The sequence below is a fragment of the Misgurnus anguillicaudatus genome, chromosome 6 (genome assembly GCF_027580225.2).
Source record: "Misgurnus anguillicaudatus chromosome 6, ASM2758022v2, whole genome shotgun sequence".
Taxonomy (NCBI): domain Eukaryota; kingdom Metazoa; phylum Chordata; class Actinopteri; order Cypriniformes; family Cobitidae; genus Misgurnus; species Misgurnus anguillicaudatus.
In genome coordinates, this window is record NC_073342.2 from 33644338 (window position 1) to 33662117 (window position 17780).

At 33.6% G+C, this 17780-nt stretch overlaps 1 protein-coding gene across 2 annotated transcripts; it reads right to left on the reverse strand.

Moving 5' to 3' along the window:
• Positions 1–803: 803 nt before the first annotated feature.
• Positions 804–5927, reverse strand: LOC141364202 (putative ferric-chelate reductase 1). Of its 2 annotated transcripts, XM_073868290.1 has the most exons (6): positions 5838–5927; positions 5450–5660; positions 4463–4602; positions 2781–2869; positions 2257–2425; positions 804–1663 (listed from the first exon to the last, which is right to left on the reverse strand). In XM_073868290.1, the coding sequence occupies exons 2-6, from the start codon at positions 5658–5660 to the stop codon at positions 1460–1462; spliced, it is 813 nt and encodes a 270-aa protein (XP_073724391.1). In that variant the 5' UTR covers positions 5838–5927; the 3' UTR covers positions 804–1459. The 2 variants fall into 2 exon arrangements, with proteins under 2 accessions (XP_073724391.1, XP_073724390.1); XM_073868289.1 differs by having other exon boundaries at positions 5450–5921.
• Positions 5928–17780: the final 11853 nt, after the last annotated feature.

The window sequence follows — 17780 nt, forward strand, 5'->3', positions numbered from 1 at the left end:
CTGATCTTGAACCCAAAACCCTTTCTGGAAGAAAGCGGAAGACGATTAAAGATGATGTGCCATCACAAGCTGGTCAGATCATCAGATTAAGTTATTTAAAAACAAACAGCCATTGGTGTAATTTAAGGTCTGAAGAGATTCATCTGTGTAATTCTTCTATGGAAAGGTTCATGTAAGGCATTCCAAACATTTGTCATAATAAGCAACATATAGGTAGCAGTAAGCAATGAACCTGCATATTCACGATGAAGCAAGTGATGCAAAACCAAGTATCAATAGTTAAACAGGCGTTTAACCAACCCAGTCTCACCCCATGGCGTCAATATTTGACGACACTTGACCATGCGTCAATATGTTGACGCGGAGGGTATACGAACTGGGGACTTCAATACTATTAAGTCCGTCGGTTTAGGGTTAGATTTACATAATGACATCCTTACCCAAACCTTTCCCTAACCCCAATGCCAGGCGACAACTGTTTAATGTCGCGTACCTAATAGTATTGAAGTCCCCAGTTGGTCAAAAAATGACGCGAAAGGTATACCCTCCGCGTCAACATATTGACGCATGGTCAAGTGTCGTCAAATATTGACGCCATGGGTGTGAGACCGTGTTAGTTTAACAAATATGTCTCTGTTATATAAAACTGTTGGTCTGTGCAGTTGAGCCCACATGAACTATTAACACTGAAACAGGAAGGTAAACATCAAAAATGTTTTTTTTTATGATGAGAGATAGACCAGGAAATGTCATATTTTATTCAAATAACAAAAACACATGAAGTGGGGTAAATAAAAAATACATTTTACTTTTAGGTAATCTCTATATTTAAACATGTAATGAAAAGGTCTGTCAGTTTCTTGGTTGTTAAGTTTGCATTATAGTTTTTAGCAATTGAACAATTTCAAAATTCAAAACATGCTTAAAAGTCGTATTGAGTCTAAAAAAATGCTGGATTATTTTCAACCTAGAGTTGGGTCAAAAACAGACAAGCCCAGCCGATGGGTTAAATTAATCCAGAAAATATTTATATTTGACCCATCAATCAGTTAAAACTTGCAATTTGCAGACAACACAATGATCATGGTCCCCATCCAGGATGGTGACGAGTCTGCTTATAGACTGAAAGTTCAACAGCTGGCTGAAAAAAATTATTTTCTGGGTGAACACATTTGGCAATGAAACTCTTTTGATTCTGAAGGAAGTCAAATTAAAAGTTTCATGTTTAATCGCAAAGGTTACAAAAATGTGATTTTAACTACAACATATAAACTATGGTGCACTGCATACATGATCTATATAAACAGGAAATAAAAAGGAATAATATGTATCTGCCTTATTTGGCCACAACTGTGCCACTATTATGGTTCTCAAAAACAATAAATTGAATCAGATACGAAAGTAAGTTCTGAAAGTGTAATGAACATAATTACAATTACTATTCATTAAAGAAATTAGTCTAGTTAAAATGCAGGGAAACAATAATGAATAATAATAGAAACCATAACAACATAAACTGTTTGTGTATTGATGACTGCAGTGGAGATTCTGCATTAAAGATGCTGAAAGATGCTGCATTAAAGATGCTGAAGTCTCCATTAAAGATGCTGTTGTAATCGACTTCCTCCCCCAAAATGTCGTGTAAGTCTTCGTGACAGGAGCTCTAGAAGAATGATTGAAGGGGATATTTTACAAGACTTTTTAAAAATAATGTCCCCAGAGTACATATGTGAAGTTCTAGCTCAAAATACCCCATAGATAATTTATGATAACATGTTAAAATTGCCACTTTGTAGGTGTGAGCAAAAATGGTCTTTGGGTGTCTTTTTAAATGCAAATGAGCTGATCTCTGCACTAAATGACAGTGCTGGGGTTGGATAGTGCAGATTAAGAGGCGTTATTATCGCCCTCTGACATCACAAGGGGAGACAAATTTCAATGATCTATTTTTTCACATGTTTGCAGAGAATGGTTTACCAAAACTAAGTTACGGGGTTGTGCTTTTTCACATTTCTAGGTTGATAGAAGCACTGGGGACCAATTATAGCACTTAAACATGAAAAGTCAGATTTTTATGATATGTCCCCTTTAAAAGATTTGAGTTGTAATTAGTAATATTTGACTATATAAACAAATTGCATTCAATTTCAGACAGCAGGTTTCCTCAATGTTTTCCTTGTGTCTTTTGTCAGTCACAGTTAAATCAACTGCACTACTTGGCAACAGATATTTCATATTTAAATATATTTATATTACATCATTTGCGGTGGTGTTGGCAGTGGAGTTTGCAGCAGGGATTGAGGTGATGGTTGTAGTGGAGTTTGCAGATATGTTTTTAGGTGTTGGTGTTGTTTTGGGTGCAGTTGTTGTAAGTATTATTGCCTTTCTTAGCCAAAACGCTCCGTATGTCTGCGTGACCGCAGCTCTGAAAGAGAGTTTAAATGATATGAGTTGTAATTAATGATATTGGACTACAAAACAAAACTGACTTGATAGTGAGCAAGAAGTGTTATCTTCTGTTGTCTCTTTTTTTTACATAAATTGTAAAGTCACAACAGTTACTCCAACTCTGTACACTTGTATTTTGACTCGAGATTCATTGTCTGCCAAATAAATAAATAAAAATAAACCAAATTAAAGATGAATTTAACTGATATAATAATCTTAAATTTTAATATTGATTCGCTAACATGTTACTGTCTATTCTCTTGGCCATGACAACGGTGTAGTAATAATCTGATACTGTGACAGTTTCCTTATTTTTGTAAGAGAAAAGTTACCTGAAGAAGAAAGTTCCTGCCTCAGGGACAATCCATTTTACTGTTATGCTGCTTTTGTCCAAGTTATCAGCATGGCTCACCGCTCTGCCCTGAAAAAATGACCATCAAGAGGTAAACAGTTGATGTTAGTAGTTTGTTCATCATTAAATTGGGGAATAATACTATATCATAGGGTTCCATTAATTAACATAAGTTAACATACAAAAAACTTTTAACATAATTTCCAACATTTAATAATTCCAGTGGAATAAAAAAATCAAATGTATCTGTTAACATTTGTTACTATACACTCCGTAATGTTCGATTCTGATTAGCCAGTGGTGACAATCCGAAGTTCCCCTTAAACTAATAACACAGCCTCATCCGGTACTGCGAGTCAACTTGATCAGTGCATTAAGATTTAATTTATAAATGACACAACCAAATGCATGTTAGTCCTGTTTGGACTTTGAACATGTTTCATTTCAAACACTTTATTTAGAAAACTTGCAGTGTGTTTGTTCACTTCTTACTGGGTTAAATTTTAAATATGGACTGCCATACTTGACAAACACATCACTTTCACCAACAAACAATGAACTGTACTGATATTACCTTAACAAAGATTCATTAAATTAATAAAAAAAATAAAGATTAATAAATGCTTTAAAAGTATATTGCTCATGGTTAATTCCTGTAAGCTAATGCATTAACTAATGTTAATGAATGAAGCCTTATTTTTTAAAATAAAAACTATCCATTAAAACTAATAGTCAACATTAACTAAAAAAATTAACCCTATTCACTTTCTTAATACATGCTCCTTCACTGGGATCATAGCAGGGCATAACCTAATGCATTTTGATTTGGGATTAGTTATATTTTTACACAACCAACACACATCTCTGCTACAAATAAACAAAATTTGTGTTTAGAAGTGTAAATGTTATGACTTTAATTTGAACACATAATTTATTAGCATACTATTCTGTCTGTATTAGATTTTAGTTTATATATAACAGATAGATATCCACATATTCCTCATCTAATCATATTTCTATTATGGATTGATACATGTAGCAGTTGGGGTTTGCTGACGTGTCAAAATGGTGCTATGTTTTAGGCAACAAGTCAGTGATTAAGATATAAGGTTGGATTTGGTGACTTTGAAAAAGCAACTGCAAAAAAAAAAAACATGATGAAGAAATTAAATTTCATGTCTTTAAAACAATCTTTTCTCAAAACACCCCTAACTTCTCATAAATTTCCAAGCAATCCCCCAAAAGCACAGATTGCTCAGCCCTGTGTTAGCTGTGTCACAATTAACCCCATGTTAGCTTATGCCCGCTCACCACTACAAATATTTCCTGTTTTTCTCTAATATGATTTTTATTGCAGATGTAAAATGGGTTGTGAACACCATAGCATTTATAACTTAACACAGTGGTTCTTAAACTTTTTCGGCGTGCGGCACTGCTTGTGTGTACAGTCAGTGCATCCCTTTTTGGCCCTCCAAAGAAGATTTTATGACAAAACATTCTAAAACGTATCATTTGAATTAAACAAAACATGAAATTATAGTGCTGTTGGTTAGCAGCCTTTTTTTTCTGAGGTTTAAGAATTTATGATAATTATAAAATGTCAGTTTGATAACCACTGACTTAACACACTTGTACCTGTTAGAAAAAAGTGTCAGGACTCACATTTTGGCCATCACAGGTCAGGAGGACTGTGGTGTTTGGGTCAGTCAAACTGAAAGTACCGGCAGGTGGACAGGTCTCACACTTACGAGCCTCCAACATAAAACCTATAAATGTATTGCCTGCCGTACCTGAAAGTGTCACTGTGGTAAAAGAGAGCAAAAATAACAGATTTTAGAATTGGTAGACCAGAACGGCCACCTTAATACTTGTACTTGTATATGTGTGACTTTTAATTATTCTGTAATGTTTTCATTTACAGTAATTTGTCTTTCATGTTATCTCAATTAATCTTGTTTTTTGTCTTTTGTTACAGATTTAATTCATTTGGAAAGCAGCTCTTCCCGTTAATGTAGATTGGGGAAAACCACACATAATATTAAGCCATTAACCCCCCCCCCCCCAAAAAAAAAAACCTAAACCACAAATCTGTGATCCTAGCTAAAGTTTTTTTTGTGTTTGTGTGTGATTGTTTTCCACATGGAAAGAGCATTTTGTGAAAATATAACATATATATTACTAATACTGAATGAGTAAGGTCATTGAATTGAAATTAATATGAAATCGAACTTTGATGCTTCTAATCCCTACTGAAAAATCCAGCTAAGACTAGCATAAACTGGTCGGTCAGCTGGTCGTCTATTAATTACCCTTTTACAAATTTAAGTAGATTATACATGATAAAATGAAGTTGAATTTACTCAATGATGTGTTCATTTAGAATTACTTAAATTATTATGTTATTTTAACTCATATTTTGATTAAAAAAAATAAAAATTCAAAAATGTTCACACAGTTCACTCATTTTATTTTTGTTAAATCTAAGGCACAGAAACACTTTATACAGTAGGAAAATATGACTGGTCTCCATCCTAAAATGTCTTAAGGGATAGGCTATTACACAATTTTAAGAAAGAAAGAAAGAAAGAAAGAAAGAAAGAAAGAAAGAAAGAAAGAAAGAAAGAAAGAAAGAAAGAAAGTTAATCTTACCATTAATCTCATTTCCGATTTCTGAATCAGTGAAGGTCTTCTGCTCTGGTGTGACAGTGAACGGGGATTCAGTTGTTTGTGCTGCTATACCGTCATGATTGACGTTCATTCCTTGACATTCATCTGTCAATAAAGTTCCATCACTGTAACAGGTTATAAACTTTACCATGACAAATCCAAACAAAAGGAAAAAGATGCCGGCAGGATACATCTGGAAAAAAATGTACAACGCGGTGATGAGAATCTTAGTGCTTTATTGTCTAACTGGCACTTCTCAAAACTGTGACAGGTTTATAGGCTATGACTGGACCCGCCTGTTAAATCTTTCACTGTCTGCAGGGCTTATAGTTTACGGAAGTCATTTTTCTTTAAAATCAAAATGTATTACCAATTTAACAAAATTATATCCTCGTTAATTTAAGATTAGGCAGCGGAAATATGAAGAGCTTTGTCTCCCGATCTCTTTTACGTCTATTGGTGGTGGAGGTGCTAAATGTATGCTATGTATGAATCTGTTGAGGATCTGTTTCAGGAAAATTTGTTTAAGGCGATATATTTCAAATTAATTTCCTCTTTTGAAAGGGTTATAATGTTTTTCAAAAGTGCAAATATGTAAAACATTTCTAAAAAGTTGACAAGTGATGATTTTTACTTTCGGCCACTATGAGGCAGCATCGGGCTAGTCAGTCACTGTTTCCAAACTAAAGGGTTTGATTATTGATTTACTGGCTTGAATAAGAAAAAAACTTCTGCAATCTACAAAATAAAGTCATCAAAATAGAACAAAAATTTGTGTGCATAATGACCCTCCCAAAAGTAAAATAAATAAATAATCATTATTTTACATACAAATAGGCTTACACCACATGAATTGATGTCATCCTGTTGTAAACAGCTTTGCTTTTGAAGCCTTACATTTGTTGTGTTGTTCAAAAATATTTAAAATGTTAAAACAATAACACCAACAATTAAAAATGAGGACATGACATACATAACCGCAGCCTTTTACGAACCAGTTCTTCTCTTATTTGGTTTAGCAAATTTTGTCATAGTTCTTGCCTCTATATTTTACAACTGTAATAACTAAAAAATTCAGTTTTTTATAACATTGTCTGTATAAATGTATCATGATAATTGAAGATTGACAATCATGACAATATTTGCATTGGGAAACAACTGGTTTTAATAAAAATTTGTAGATGCATGATTAAGTACAGTATATTTATATTTGATTTTTGATGGTTGTCTTTCTTTTCTTGAGCCATGAGCTGCAGAACTGAAGATCATATTTTTACTTTTAGCTGTTTCATACTTTCATAATCACAAAAATATTGCTGTATGTTAGTTAAGTAAAACATTTGGATCCTTATTGTTATAAAGTGCTGATCTTGAACCCAAAACCCGGAAAAAAAAAAAAGCGGAAAACGATTAAAGATGATGTGCCATCACAAGCTGGTCAGATCATCAGATTAAGTTATTTAAAAACAAACAGCCATTGGTGTAATTTAAGGTCTGAAGAGATTCATCTGTGTAATTCTTCTATGGAAAGGTTCATGTAATGCATTCCAAACATTTCTCATAAGCAACAGGTAGCAGTAAGTAATGAACCTGCATATTCACGATGAAGCAAGTGATGCAAAACCAAGTATCAATAGTTAAACAGGCGTTTAACAAATATGTCTCTGTTATATAAAACTGTTTGTCTGTGCAGTTGAGCCCACATTAACTATTAACACTGAAACAGGAAGGTAAACATCAAAAATGTTTTTTATGATGAGAGATAGACCAGGAAATGTCATATTTTATTCAAATAACAAAAACACATGAAGTGGGGTAAATAAAAAATACATTTTACTTTTAGGTAATCTCTATATTTAAACATGTAATGAAAAGGTCTGTCAGTTTATTGGTTGTTAAGTTTGCATTACAGTTTTTAGCAATTTAACACTTTCCAATTTCAAAACATGCTTAAGAGTCATATTGAGTCTAAAAAAAATGCTGGATTATTTTCAACCAGAGTTGGGTCAAAAACAGACAAGCCCAGCTGATGGGTTAAATTAATCCAGAAAATGTTTATATTTGACCCATCAATCAGTTAAAACTTGCAATTTGCAGACGACATAATGGTCATTGTCCCCATCCAGGATGGTGACGAGTCTGCTTATAGTCTGGCTGAAAAAAATTATTTTGTGTGTGAACACACTTGGCAATAAAACTCTTTTGATTCTGAAGGAAGTCAAATTAAAGTTTAATCTTAAAGGTTTCAAAAATGTAAATTTAAACATATGGTGGACTGCATACATACTGATCTATATAAAAATGAAGTATAAAAATTGCAGAAATGAACCAGTCTCTACAAGTGTCTTTAATCTTACTCCATTTTTAGTGGCCGATGTTCAAAAAGCTTTAAAAGGGCTGGCTCCTGAAAAACCTCCAGGCCCTGATCTTATAGAGCCATACTTCTTAAAAATAGCTGCAGACTGCGTAGCACAGCCTTTAACATACCTTTTTAATCTTACTTTAGAGAGCAATACTATTCCAAAAATATGGAAATCAGCATTTGTTTGCCCCATATTGAAAGGGCGTGACTCGTCAAATTTAAATAACTATCGGCCAATTTTTAATTTGTCCGTTCTAGCCAAAACGCTTGAATCCCTGGTGAGTGATCAGATGAAAAATTTCTTATATGCTCAGGACATTTTATCCCAAGATCAGTCAGGTTTTAGAAAAAAACACAGTACCATCACAGCTGCCATGAAGGTGATAAATGATATCTCTGTTGCTCGTGACAAGAAGCAGCATTGTGCATCACTTTTTATTGATTTGTCAAAAGCTTTTGACACGGTTAATCATGATGTTTTAAGGACTAGGCTTCTTAATTCGGGGTTTTCGGAGAATACTGTCTGCTGGTTCTCAAATTATCTTAGTGACAGAACCCAGTGTGTTAAGTATGATGGTGTTCAGTCTGGTATTTTACCAATTCTTAAAGGGGTTCCACAAGGCTCGGTTTTAGGCCCTATTTTATTTACTATTTATATAAATAATCTTAATCGGAATGTGTCTGATGCAAAGTTTCATTTTTATGCAGATGACACAGTCATTTACTGTTGTGCCCCCTCTCTTAAACAAGCCATTGCAAATTTGCAGAATGCCTTTTTAGTGGTCCAAAACACATTGCTCCAGCTGAAACTTGTGCTCAATGCAGAAAAAACCAAATGTATGCTTTTCACGGGCCCCCGGAGTAGACCACTGAATATACCCTCAGTGGTTACTCTTGACGGACGTGAAATACAGATTGTCTCAACCTATAAGTATCTTGGTATTGTGATTGATGATTGCCTATCCTTTAAGCCTCATGTACACTGTTTAATGAGAAAGTTGAGGCTAAAATTGGGTTTTTATTTTCGAAACAAACTGTGCTTTTCTTTTAATGCAAAAAAACGGCTAGTGGCATCCACTTTTTTATCTGTGTTGGACTATGGGGACATATTATATATGCATTCATCTGTTCAATGCCTTCATATGATTGACACAGCCTATCATGCATCGTTAAGATTTATTACTAAGCTCGCACCCACCACTGTGAGCTGTACTCTCGTGTAGGGTGGCCTGATTTGGCCACACGGAGGCTTTGTCATTGGTACACATTCATATACAAGGCTATTCTTGGTATGCTTCCATCCTACTTGTGTTCACTTCTTATGAAAAAAAGTGCTGGTCATTATTCTCTCCGCTCTCAGGCTGTAGTCCTGTTTTCAGTTCCACACGTAAAGACTGAGGTAGGTAAAAAGGCTTTTGTTCACTCTGCTCCTTTTACATGGAATTTGTTGCAGAATAACTTAAAGGAACAGTATGTAAGAAATTTATATCAATGAATTATAAAATGGCCCTGATATGTCACTAGACATTAAGAAATCATTTTCATTTCAAATACTTATATCACTCACAACAGTGGTCTGGCCAGGATATTGTCATTTAAAAAGTGGAGTTGCAGCCCTCAACTGATGTTTATGTTGTCATTTTGTGTATTGGCCACCAGTTGTGTGATTGCAGTACCAGTTTTAGCCACAAGTTTTGTGATTGCAATACCAGTTTTGGCCACAATCCTACATACTGTTCCTTTAAAACTCAGTGAATTGATTTCGTTGAGTGCTTTTAAAATAAGAATGAGGTGTCTTGAGTTGAACTCCCTTACATGTCAATGTTTTTAATTGGGAATTCCTTGTAAGTGCATAATTGACTCTCAACTTGTTTTTATTTAATTATTTGTGTTTTTGTGTCCTTGTATGTATGTATGTATGTAATGTTGTGATGTAATTTAGCTGCCTATCTTGGCCAGGTCTCCCTTGAAAAAGAGATTTTTAATCTCAATGGGTTTTTTTCTCCTGGTTAAATAAAGGATAATAATAATAATAAAAAATAAAAATAAATTATATCTGCCTTATTTCGCCCACAACTGCCACTATTATGGTTTTCAAAAACAATAAATTGAAATAAAATAAAAGTAAGTCCTGAAAGTGTGATGAGCATATACATAATTACAATTACTATTCATTACAGAAATTAGTCTATTTAAAATGCATAGAACCAAAAAAACAATAATGAATAATAATGGAAACCATTATAACATATACTGTTTGTGTATGGATGACTGCAGTGGAGATTGTAAAGTTCACATTGAAGACTGCATTGATGTATGCAGGGATGTTTGAAGTCAAGACTGCACTAATGTCTGCAGTGAAGATTGTATGAATGGATGAACCGGTTTTTAAATCAATGACTGCATTGTTGTATGGATTGATGACTATACGGGTGTTAGAATTGGCAGCAGAAATTTCTGAGGTTTTGCCAATGGAGTTTGCTGTTGTAATTGGATTTCTTCCCCAAAATGTATCGAAAGTCTTCGTGACAGCAGCTCTAAAAAAATGATTAAATGAGTTGAGTTGTAATTAGTGATATTGGACTACATAAACAAAACTGAATTGATGGTTATTTTCTGAACATTTTTATGTGCATCCAATGTCAGACAGCAGGTTTCTTGAATGTAATATTCATGTCTTTTATCAGTCATAGTTTAAGTTATCAACTGCACTGTTTGGTAACAGATGTTTTAAACTTTTACATAATTTGTAAATGTATAAAATATTATAATTGTGTGGATTGTGGTACTAAACTTTTAACACTTGCACCACCAGTGCTATGTGCAAAAAGTTACATACAGCCTGATACCGCACCTATTTGTCTCAGTAGTTACGGCCATTTCCAAACGTACACTTAAATTTTAACCCGTGATTCATTGTCGGCAAGCAAAATAAACCAAATGAAAGATTATTGATAGCATTATTTGTCTTTTTTAAAATTTCAATAGGGATTTGATAATATGTTACTATCTATGCTCTTGCCCATGATAACTGTGCAATGCTAATCTGATACTGTGACAGTTTCATTAGTCTTGAGAAAAGTTACCTGAAGTAGAAAGTTCCTGCTTCAGGTACAATCCATTTTACTGTTATGCTGCTTTTGTCCAAGTTATCAGCATGGCTAACAGCTCTGCCCTGAAAAAATTAAGGTAAACAGTTAATGTTAGTAGTTTGTTCATCATTAAATCGGACAATAATACCATTTATTAACATTGGTTAACATACACAAAATTCTCAATACATAAAATAATATAGATATAGATATTTGGAGGCCCTATAGGCAAAATAAATGTTGGAAGGTCCCTCTAAATTTTAGAATAATGTGAGAGTGTTTTTTCTATCGTGTATTGTTTTTTATTTAAGCTGCGTATGATGAGGATTTCCCCTTTTATTTAACCAATATACAGTATAAAGTAATCTATTCTAGACTATGGATATATTCATATATTGCAATATATACCTTAAATATATACCCATGCAAATCAGCTTCAAACTACTAAGCAGAATAATTAAATTGTTAGATAATTTTTCATGAATTTTTTTGAAAACTAAAATGAAGTGTAGAGAACTAACAAGAAATACAGACAGTTTACTTTAGGTAGGCCTACTTCAATAATGGCAGTTTTGTTTGCTGTTTGTCGTTAAATACAAACTTTTTTAACTGGACTTTTTTGATAGTCAGCTCGCTCCCCATGAGATGCTATCGTTTCGTGCACACGCACTCAAATGTCTAAACAAATGTATTTTTAAAATGATTATTTAAAGGGGCCATGGCACAAGACTTTTTTAAGATGAACTATTTAAGAGAACTATCTCATAATGTTCCTTTATTATGGGATAACAGGGCACAAATTAATGCATTTTGGTTTTGGCTCAATCATTCAAACAATAATTAATTTAGATTAATCAGATTTTTACACCAACACACACATTTCTGCTTTACAAAATGTAGTTGCTCGAACTAATTACAATAAAAATGACAGAAGTACAAATGTTACAACTTCTATTTGAATTGAATACTATTCTGTCTATAATAGAGATGGATATTGTTTATACATCTATTCATAACAGATATATATCCACATTTCTATACATCTATTCATTTCACATCCAAGCATCCTTTTATTATGGATTGATATACAGTATATGGATAGATATATATGAAGAGTTTGGTTCCAAAACGCAATAAATCCACTTTGACAAATTTCGGTAAAAACGTGTTTTCTATACCAAGAAAGTGACAAGATGAAAACCACTATTTTCTGTTACAAACTTTCACATAGCATCTTTAGGTTATAAAAACATAAAAAATTCAAATCCATAACTTGATTTTCAAAGATTTATTATAAAAACGGATTATTTTTTCCACAAAATGCAATAAATCCATGACAAGTTTTTATTAAAAATGCTATAAATCTATTGAATCAATCGCCTATATAAATGTGCATTCATCTTTGCCATGTTATATTCATTTAGTTGACTAGTTGTACACACTAATTAAAAATATAAACATTAATGTCATTAATCAAAACACTTACTTTGTGATATTAAGAAGTCATCGGTTTAACTTGACGTCGTCGCTTAACGTTTTTCAATGCGATCAGCTGTAAAATGTTTTGGTCCTACTCGATTATCGTTGACTTTGAGTAAAATTATGGAAAGTTTTTCATAAGATCCCCTGGGGTCAATGTGTTATCATGACAGTTACTTGATGCTGTCGGCCCGGCCAAACAAGCACCGGTCTCCCGAGTTCCTCTGCGTAAATTATTAGATGTTGATGGCTTACGTTTCTTTCCCGTCACAGAAAACTATCACAGGTTTATCAATGCTATCAAATTATTATTTTTTTTTTGTTTGTTTGGTGATCACGAAGTACATAGTAGATGAGGAAAACTAGGATTCCGTGTACTCAACGCGCCACCATTCTTTGTTTACATTGCGTGAGGTGTGCTGTAATCTGTGGAGGAGTGGATTTATGGCATTCTGTAGAAAAGGGGGAGTGGCGTTTATTGCATTTTGGGAAAAAAGGGAGAAAAGATGACAGAATAACACTGCGGAAATTGGATTTTGCATAAAATTAAGAATTTACTTTATAATACTGACCTGATATAATACTGATTCTGACAGTAACTCATTTTTTTCAAAAATGGCGTTTATTGCGTTTTGGAACCAAACTCTTCATATATAAAACACAATTTTTTTTTAACATGAATCTTATACTAGTCTTCTTCCTCTGATTACAGTTTTCCAGCTTACAAACTCTGCCTCCGCCTTGGCGCAAATGCAACTGGCATTTAAAGGGAAGAGGAGACTCTCATTGGTTTATTGCACGTTACGCCAAAAACATACCTATTACTCATTACGAGAATAGGAACAACCCTTTTAGACTGTGCACCAGGCACATAGACCATTTTTCCTGTCGTTAAACTAGCAAAAGTGGATTCGGATACGTTTTAAGTGCACTTGCACCGTGCCCTTTAGAGAGAAAAAGATACAAAATCACAGATTGCTCAGCCCTGTGTAACTATATGTAAAAAACTGTGTCACAATTAACCCCATGTTAGCTTGTGCCCCGCTCACCCCTACAATTATTTTATGTTTTCTTTTTTTTCTAAATGCATTATATTGCAAAAGTAAAATGGGTTGTGAACACCATAGCATGTATAACTTAACACTCATAACGCCTTTTAGAAAAATGTGTCAGGACTCACATTTTGGCCATCACAGGTCAGGAGGACTGTTTTGCTTGTGTCAGTCAAACTAAAAGTACCGGCAGGTGGACAGTTCTCACACTTACGAGCCTCCAACAAAAAACCCATAAATGTATCAGTTTCCGTCCCTGAAAGTGTCACTGTGGTAAAAAAGAGCAACAATAATTCAAAATTTAATTGGGGCCGGATTCACAAATCACTCTCAAGAAGATTCTTCTTACCTGCATTTTTTTATTCAACCTTATATTTATTGTTTTCTCCCCCCCCCCAAAAAAAAAAACTTTCTAAGACAGTTCTTATTTTTCCACATAAGGAAATATTTTCCATGTTCTTAAGACAAAACAGTAACACTTAACATAACAATAAGGTTGTATTTGTTCACATTTATGCATTAGGTAACATGAACTAACAATGAACAATACTTCTACGGCATTAAACCGCGACAACGCACATGCTTCCGATAAAACCGTCTTTATATGTTCCAGAGGTGCTAATAAAAATTAAAGGCCTAATAAGTGTATTGTTAAAATGTTAAACCTTGTCATTTTATTCTTAAGATCAAAGTTCTGTAGTAAATATTTAAGAACTTCCAGGTTTCGACTTAGGGACATTCTTATGATAATTTTGTCTTAAGAATGTTTGTGTGAAAAAATCATGTCAAAGATTGAAATCAATGTGAAATTTTATTGAAATCAAACTTTGATGCCTCTAATCTCATGAATACATTATGGTACCCCTTTGAGATTTTGCCTGACACAGCCACAGACAGCGTCACTTACCAGGCACACAAAAATATATCTGCATGGTCACATAATATCATAAAATCCCTACAATCTCCTTTCTGCAAAGAAAGACCGAAATTAAATGTTACCGTTAATCTCATGTCCCACTTGTAAATCATTAAAGGTCATCTGATCTGGTGTGACAGTGAACGGGCACGCACTGTCTGTGTAGCTTATTATTTGTTTCAGATTGTTGTAGTGGACGATGTTCATTCCTTGACATTCTTCAGTCAATAAACTTCCATCACTGTAACAGGTTATGAACTTCACCACGGTAAATCCAAACCAAAGGAAAAAGAGACCGTCAGGATACATCTGAAACAAAACTGAACAACACTGTGATGTGTATGTCATCTAACTGACACATCTCACAACTGTTTCAGATTTATAGACTAGACCCGCCTATTAAATCTGTCACTGCACGGATTTACAAAGATATCTTTCAGAACAGGTTAACTAGAGGAATGAAAGCATCTGATTACATCTAATCCCATTTTACACTATTCGGATTGTGGCAGACTGAAGTCATTTTTTTAAATACTATTTTATTACCTACGAAAGACAACAAAGATGTCTAGGCTAAAACCAGACAAAAAAATTTAAGAGATGTTTTACCATAGCCCAAAAATAAATGAAATAAAAGAAATCTAATTTAATACATTTACTTGGAGTCCAAGCTCCTCCCATCTATCCATTAAGGGGTCCCTCACCTGAAAACAAAATCTTTGAAGACCTTCTCTAGATATCTTATTGTTGTCATTTTATAGATACTTTGTTTATTTTATAAGTGTGCATATATCATGACAATAGAAGTAAGAGTTCATGTTGAGTTCAAATTGATGTTGTTTGTTGTTATTTTATATGTCTTTAAACAACAGCAGGTGTAAGGGAACAGGACAGGTATTTGGGAATGAAAAACTTTATGAAAATATGTCTATGAGTGTCCTATTCATTGATTTTGAAGTTATTTTATGGAATTCGAGTTATCCTTTGATAATATTTGGTTTTTTAGCCTCAGTGCAGGAAATAATGACCACACTCATCTGCAGAATGGATTTAATGACAATAAGATGTTGAGAATAGATTATTTCAGTCTGACTGATAAAAAGTAGATTTAGATCATCAGATTAAGTTCTTTAAAAACAGAGAAGGAGTGGTAAACTGTGTGGATGGTGGCTGTTTGATTAAAATATGAAAAGATACTGTGAAAAAATGTATGTAAGCATTCCAAACATTTGTCATGAGCAAAACTTGATAAGATTACAGTGGCTGCCAGCAGAAATAAATCACAGCTAGTGACATTGATCACCTGCTTAACATATCATTGCACCACACTATGTATTGAATCTTCTAACTGCTGAAAGTACCATGTTACATTGTAAACAGATGCAAAACCAGATCAGATGCAAAAAAGTGCAAGAGACAGTTTTACATGTCCATTTACAACCCTAGTTTTTGCATTTAGAATCAATGGTCTACTATCAAGGGCGATGAATAATAATGTTGAGCTCTGCTTTGATTAAATCTGATGATCTGTTTCTTAGAGCAGCTCTTTTAAATAGCCAAAGACCAGACCTTGGGCCCTATTTTAATGATATAAGTGCATTTGTCTAAAGCACACAGTCTAAACAGGCGTGTCCGAATCAACTTTTGCTAATTTAAATGTTATGTCTGTAAAGACGACTCGTACTGTAGTTTAACTTTATTGTTGTTGTCAGCTTGCTTCAAATCACTGAACTCAATGACAACACCCAACGTCACTTCCGTTTTGAACCTCTTAAAGTGACCGGCGCTCATTTATCCCATGAATGTAATAAATACATTATAACAGCTAAACATCATATTATTATTGTAACTGAACACATAACATTAAAAACAGGAAAATGGTTTGTGCACCAAGCACACAGTCTAAAAGGGTTGTTCCTAATCTCGTAATGGGTAATAAATGTTTTGGGCGTAACGTGCAATAAACCAATGAGAGTCTCAGCTCTCATCCCCTTTAATAGCCAGTTGCGCTCGCACAATATGCCGATTCCCTATTTAGATGGCAAAATTTGTAAACTAAAAAAAAAACTAAACAGAGGAAGAAGACACTTACTTAAAGATTGATGTTTAAAACTTGTTGTTTTCATTTGTATTGAAAAAGTTTTTTTGTTTTTGTATTAAAACCTTTTTAAAGTCGTTTTCTTTCAGTCATGGAAGTAAAAATACTTAAAATAGCAGGCTTTTAATTACTGTTAATGGATAGCCTACATGATCAGTGTCATCTCAAAAAATAATTTACAAATATGCAAGAAAAGGTTTGTACTCTAAAAATACCTTATTTGTAACAAACATCTGCACATCCATGTGTGTGATAAGCAAACACGCGTTGTCGTCCAATTTATAGGCGCATATTACTAACTATCTCATTAAATAACAAAAACAACATTGCACCATTGACTTTAAACTTTATGCCAGGTTTTAGTTGGTCATTGGCAAAGTTAGTTACCTCAAAAACGCAACACAACAACAATACGCCTGAACATACCTCGTTTTTAGACCAGAATGCCCATGGGCGCAAAATTGGGCACAAATGCATTTGCTATTTAAACAATGTGGTGCTAAACGTGGAAATGATATTTGCGCCGGGTTAAAACTAGCAAAACACACTTGCGTCTCGCATTTTGGTGCCTCATGGCTCAAGAAATTTAAACAGGTTTGTAACATGAGAGTGAAAAATGTTTTAAAACCAAAACTGAAACCTTTCAGTTGTTTTACTTTATCATTTATTTTAAGTCATAACTTTGGTATTGTGACAAGAGTAGTTGGAATCTAAAGAGATCATGAATATGCAGAAACATTCAAGAGTATAGAAACTTATCACCCAGTTTTCTGGGACTTTTTAGTGAAATAATAGTTTTGAGGTCATTCTGAAATCTAAATAAAGATGTATGCTTTAAGTAGGCTATTGTATGCACATACAACTTATTTAACCTTGTACAGTAATATGTAGTGTAGTGTAGTAATGATGCTGTTATACAATGTTGTATTTGTTTGTAAAGTAAAACAATCTTTTTATTAAAGATAATGCTTTGAACTGCGGTTAAACTAACATTTAAGTCTAAAATAGATGTTGATAGTTAAAAAACACAGTTTACAACTTACTCAAAGAAATAGCACTGATGGCATGTTCTTAAAGCTTTATTTCCATACTTTACATATGTCATTACAACAGCATGCAGCAAACACATTTTTATAAATCCCTATATCGCTTATCAAAAAATATACATTGCATAACATCAGAAATAACAATACATTTTCGTACACAAACAATGATCTTGTGCTACACTGTAGAAAGTGAAAAGTTTAATCAACTTAAAAAATTACTCTTTTTCAACTTATATGTTAATCAAAAACACTTTAGATTCAGATTAAG

Bases quoted from the DNA above. Each gene is read 5' to 3' on its own strand.
- LOC141364202 (XM_073868290.1), bottom strand. From the start codon at position 5,660: ATGTATCCTGCCGGCATCTTTTTCCTTTTGTTTGGATTTGTCATGGTA. The intron at 2,870-4,462 runs GTGAGTCCTGAC...TCATTTTTTCAG, and splicing joins TGACCTGTGATGGCCAAAAT to GGCAGAGCGGTGAGCCATGC. The intron at 1,664-2,256 runs GTAATATAAATA...TCATTCTTCTAG, and splicing joins CCAACACCACCGCAAATGAT to AGCTCCTGTCACGAAGACTT.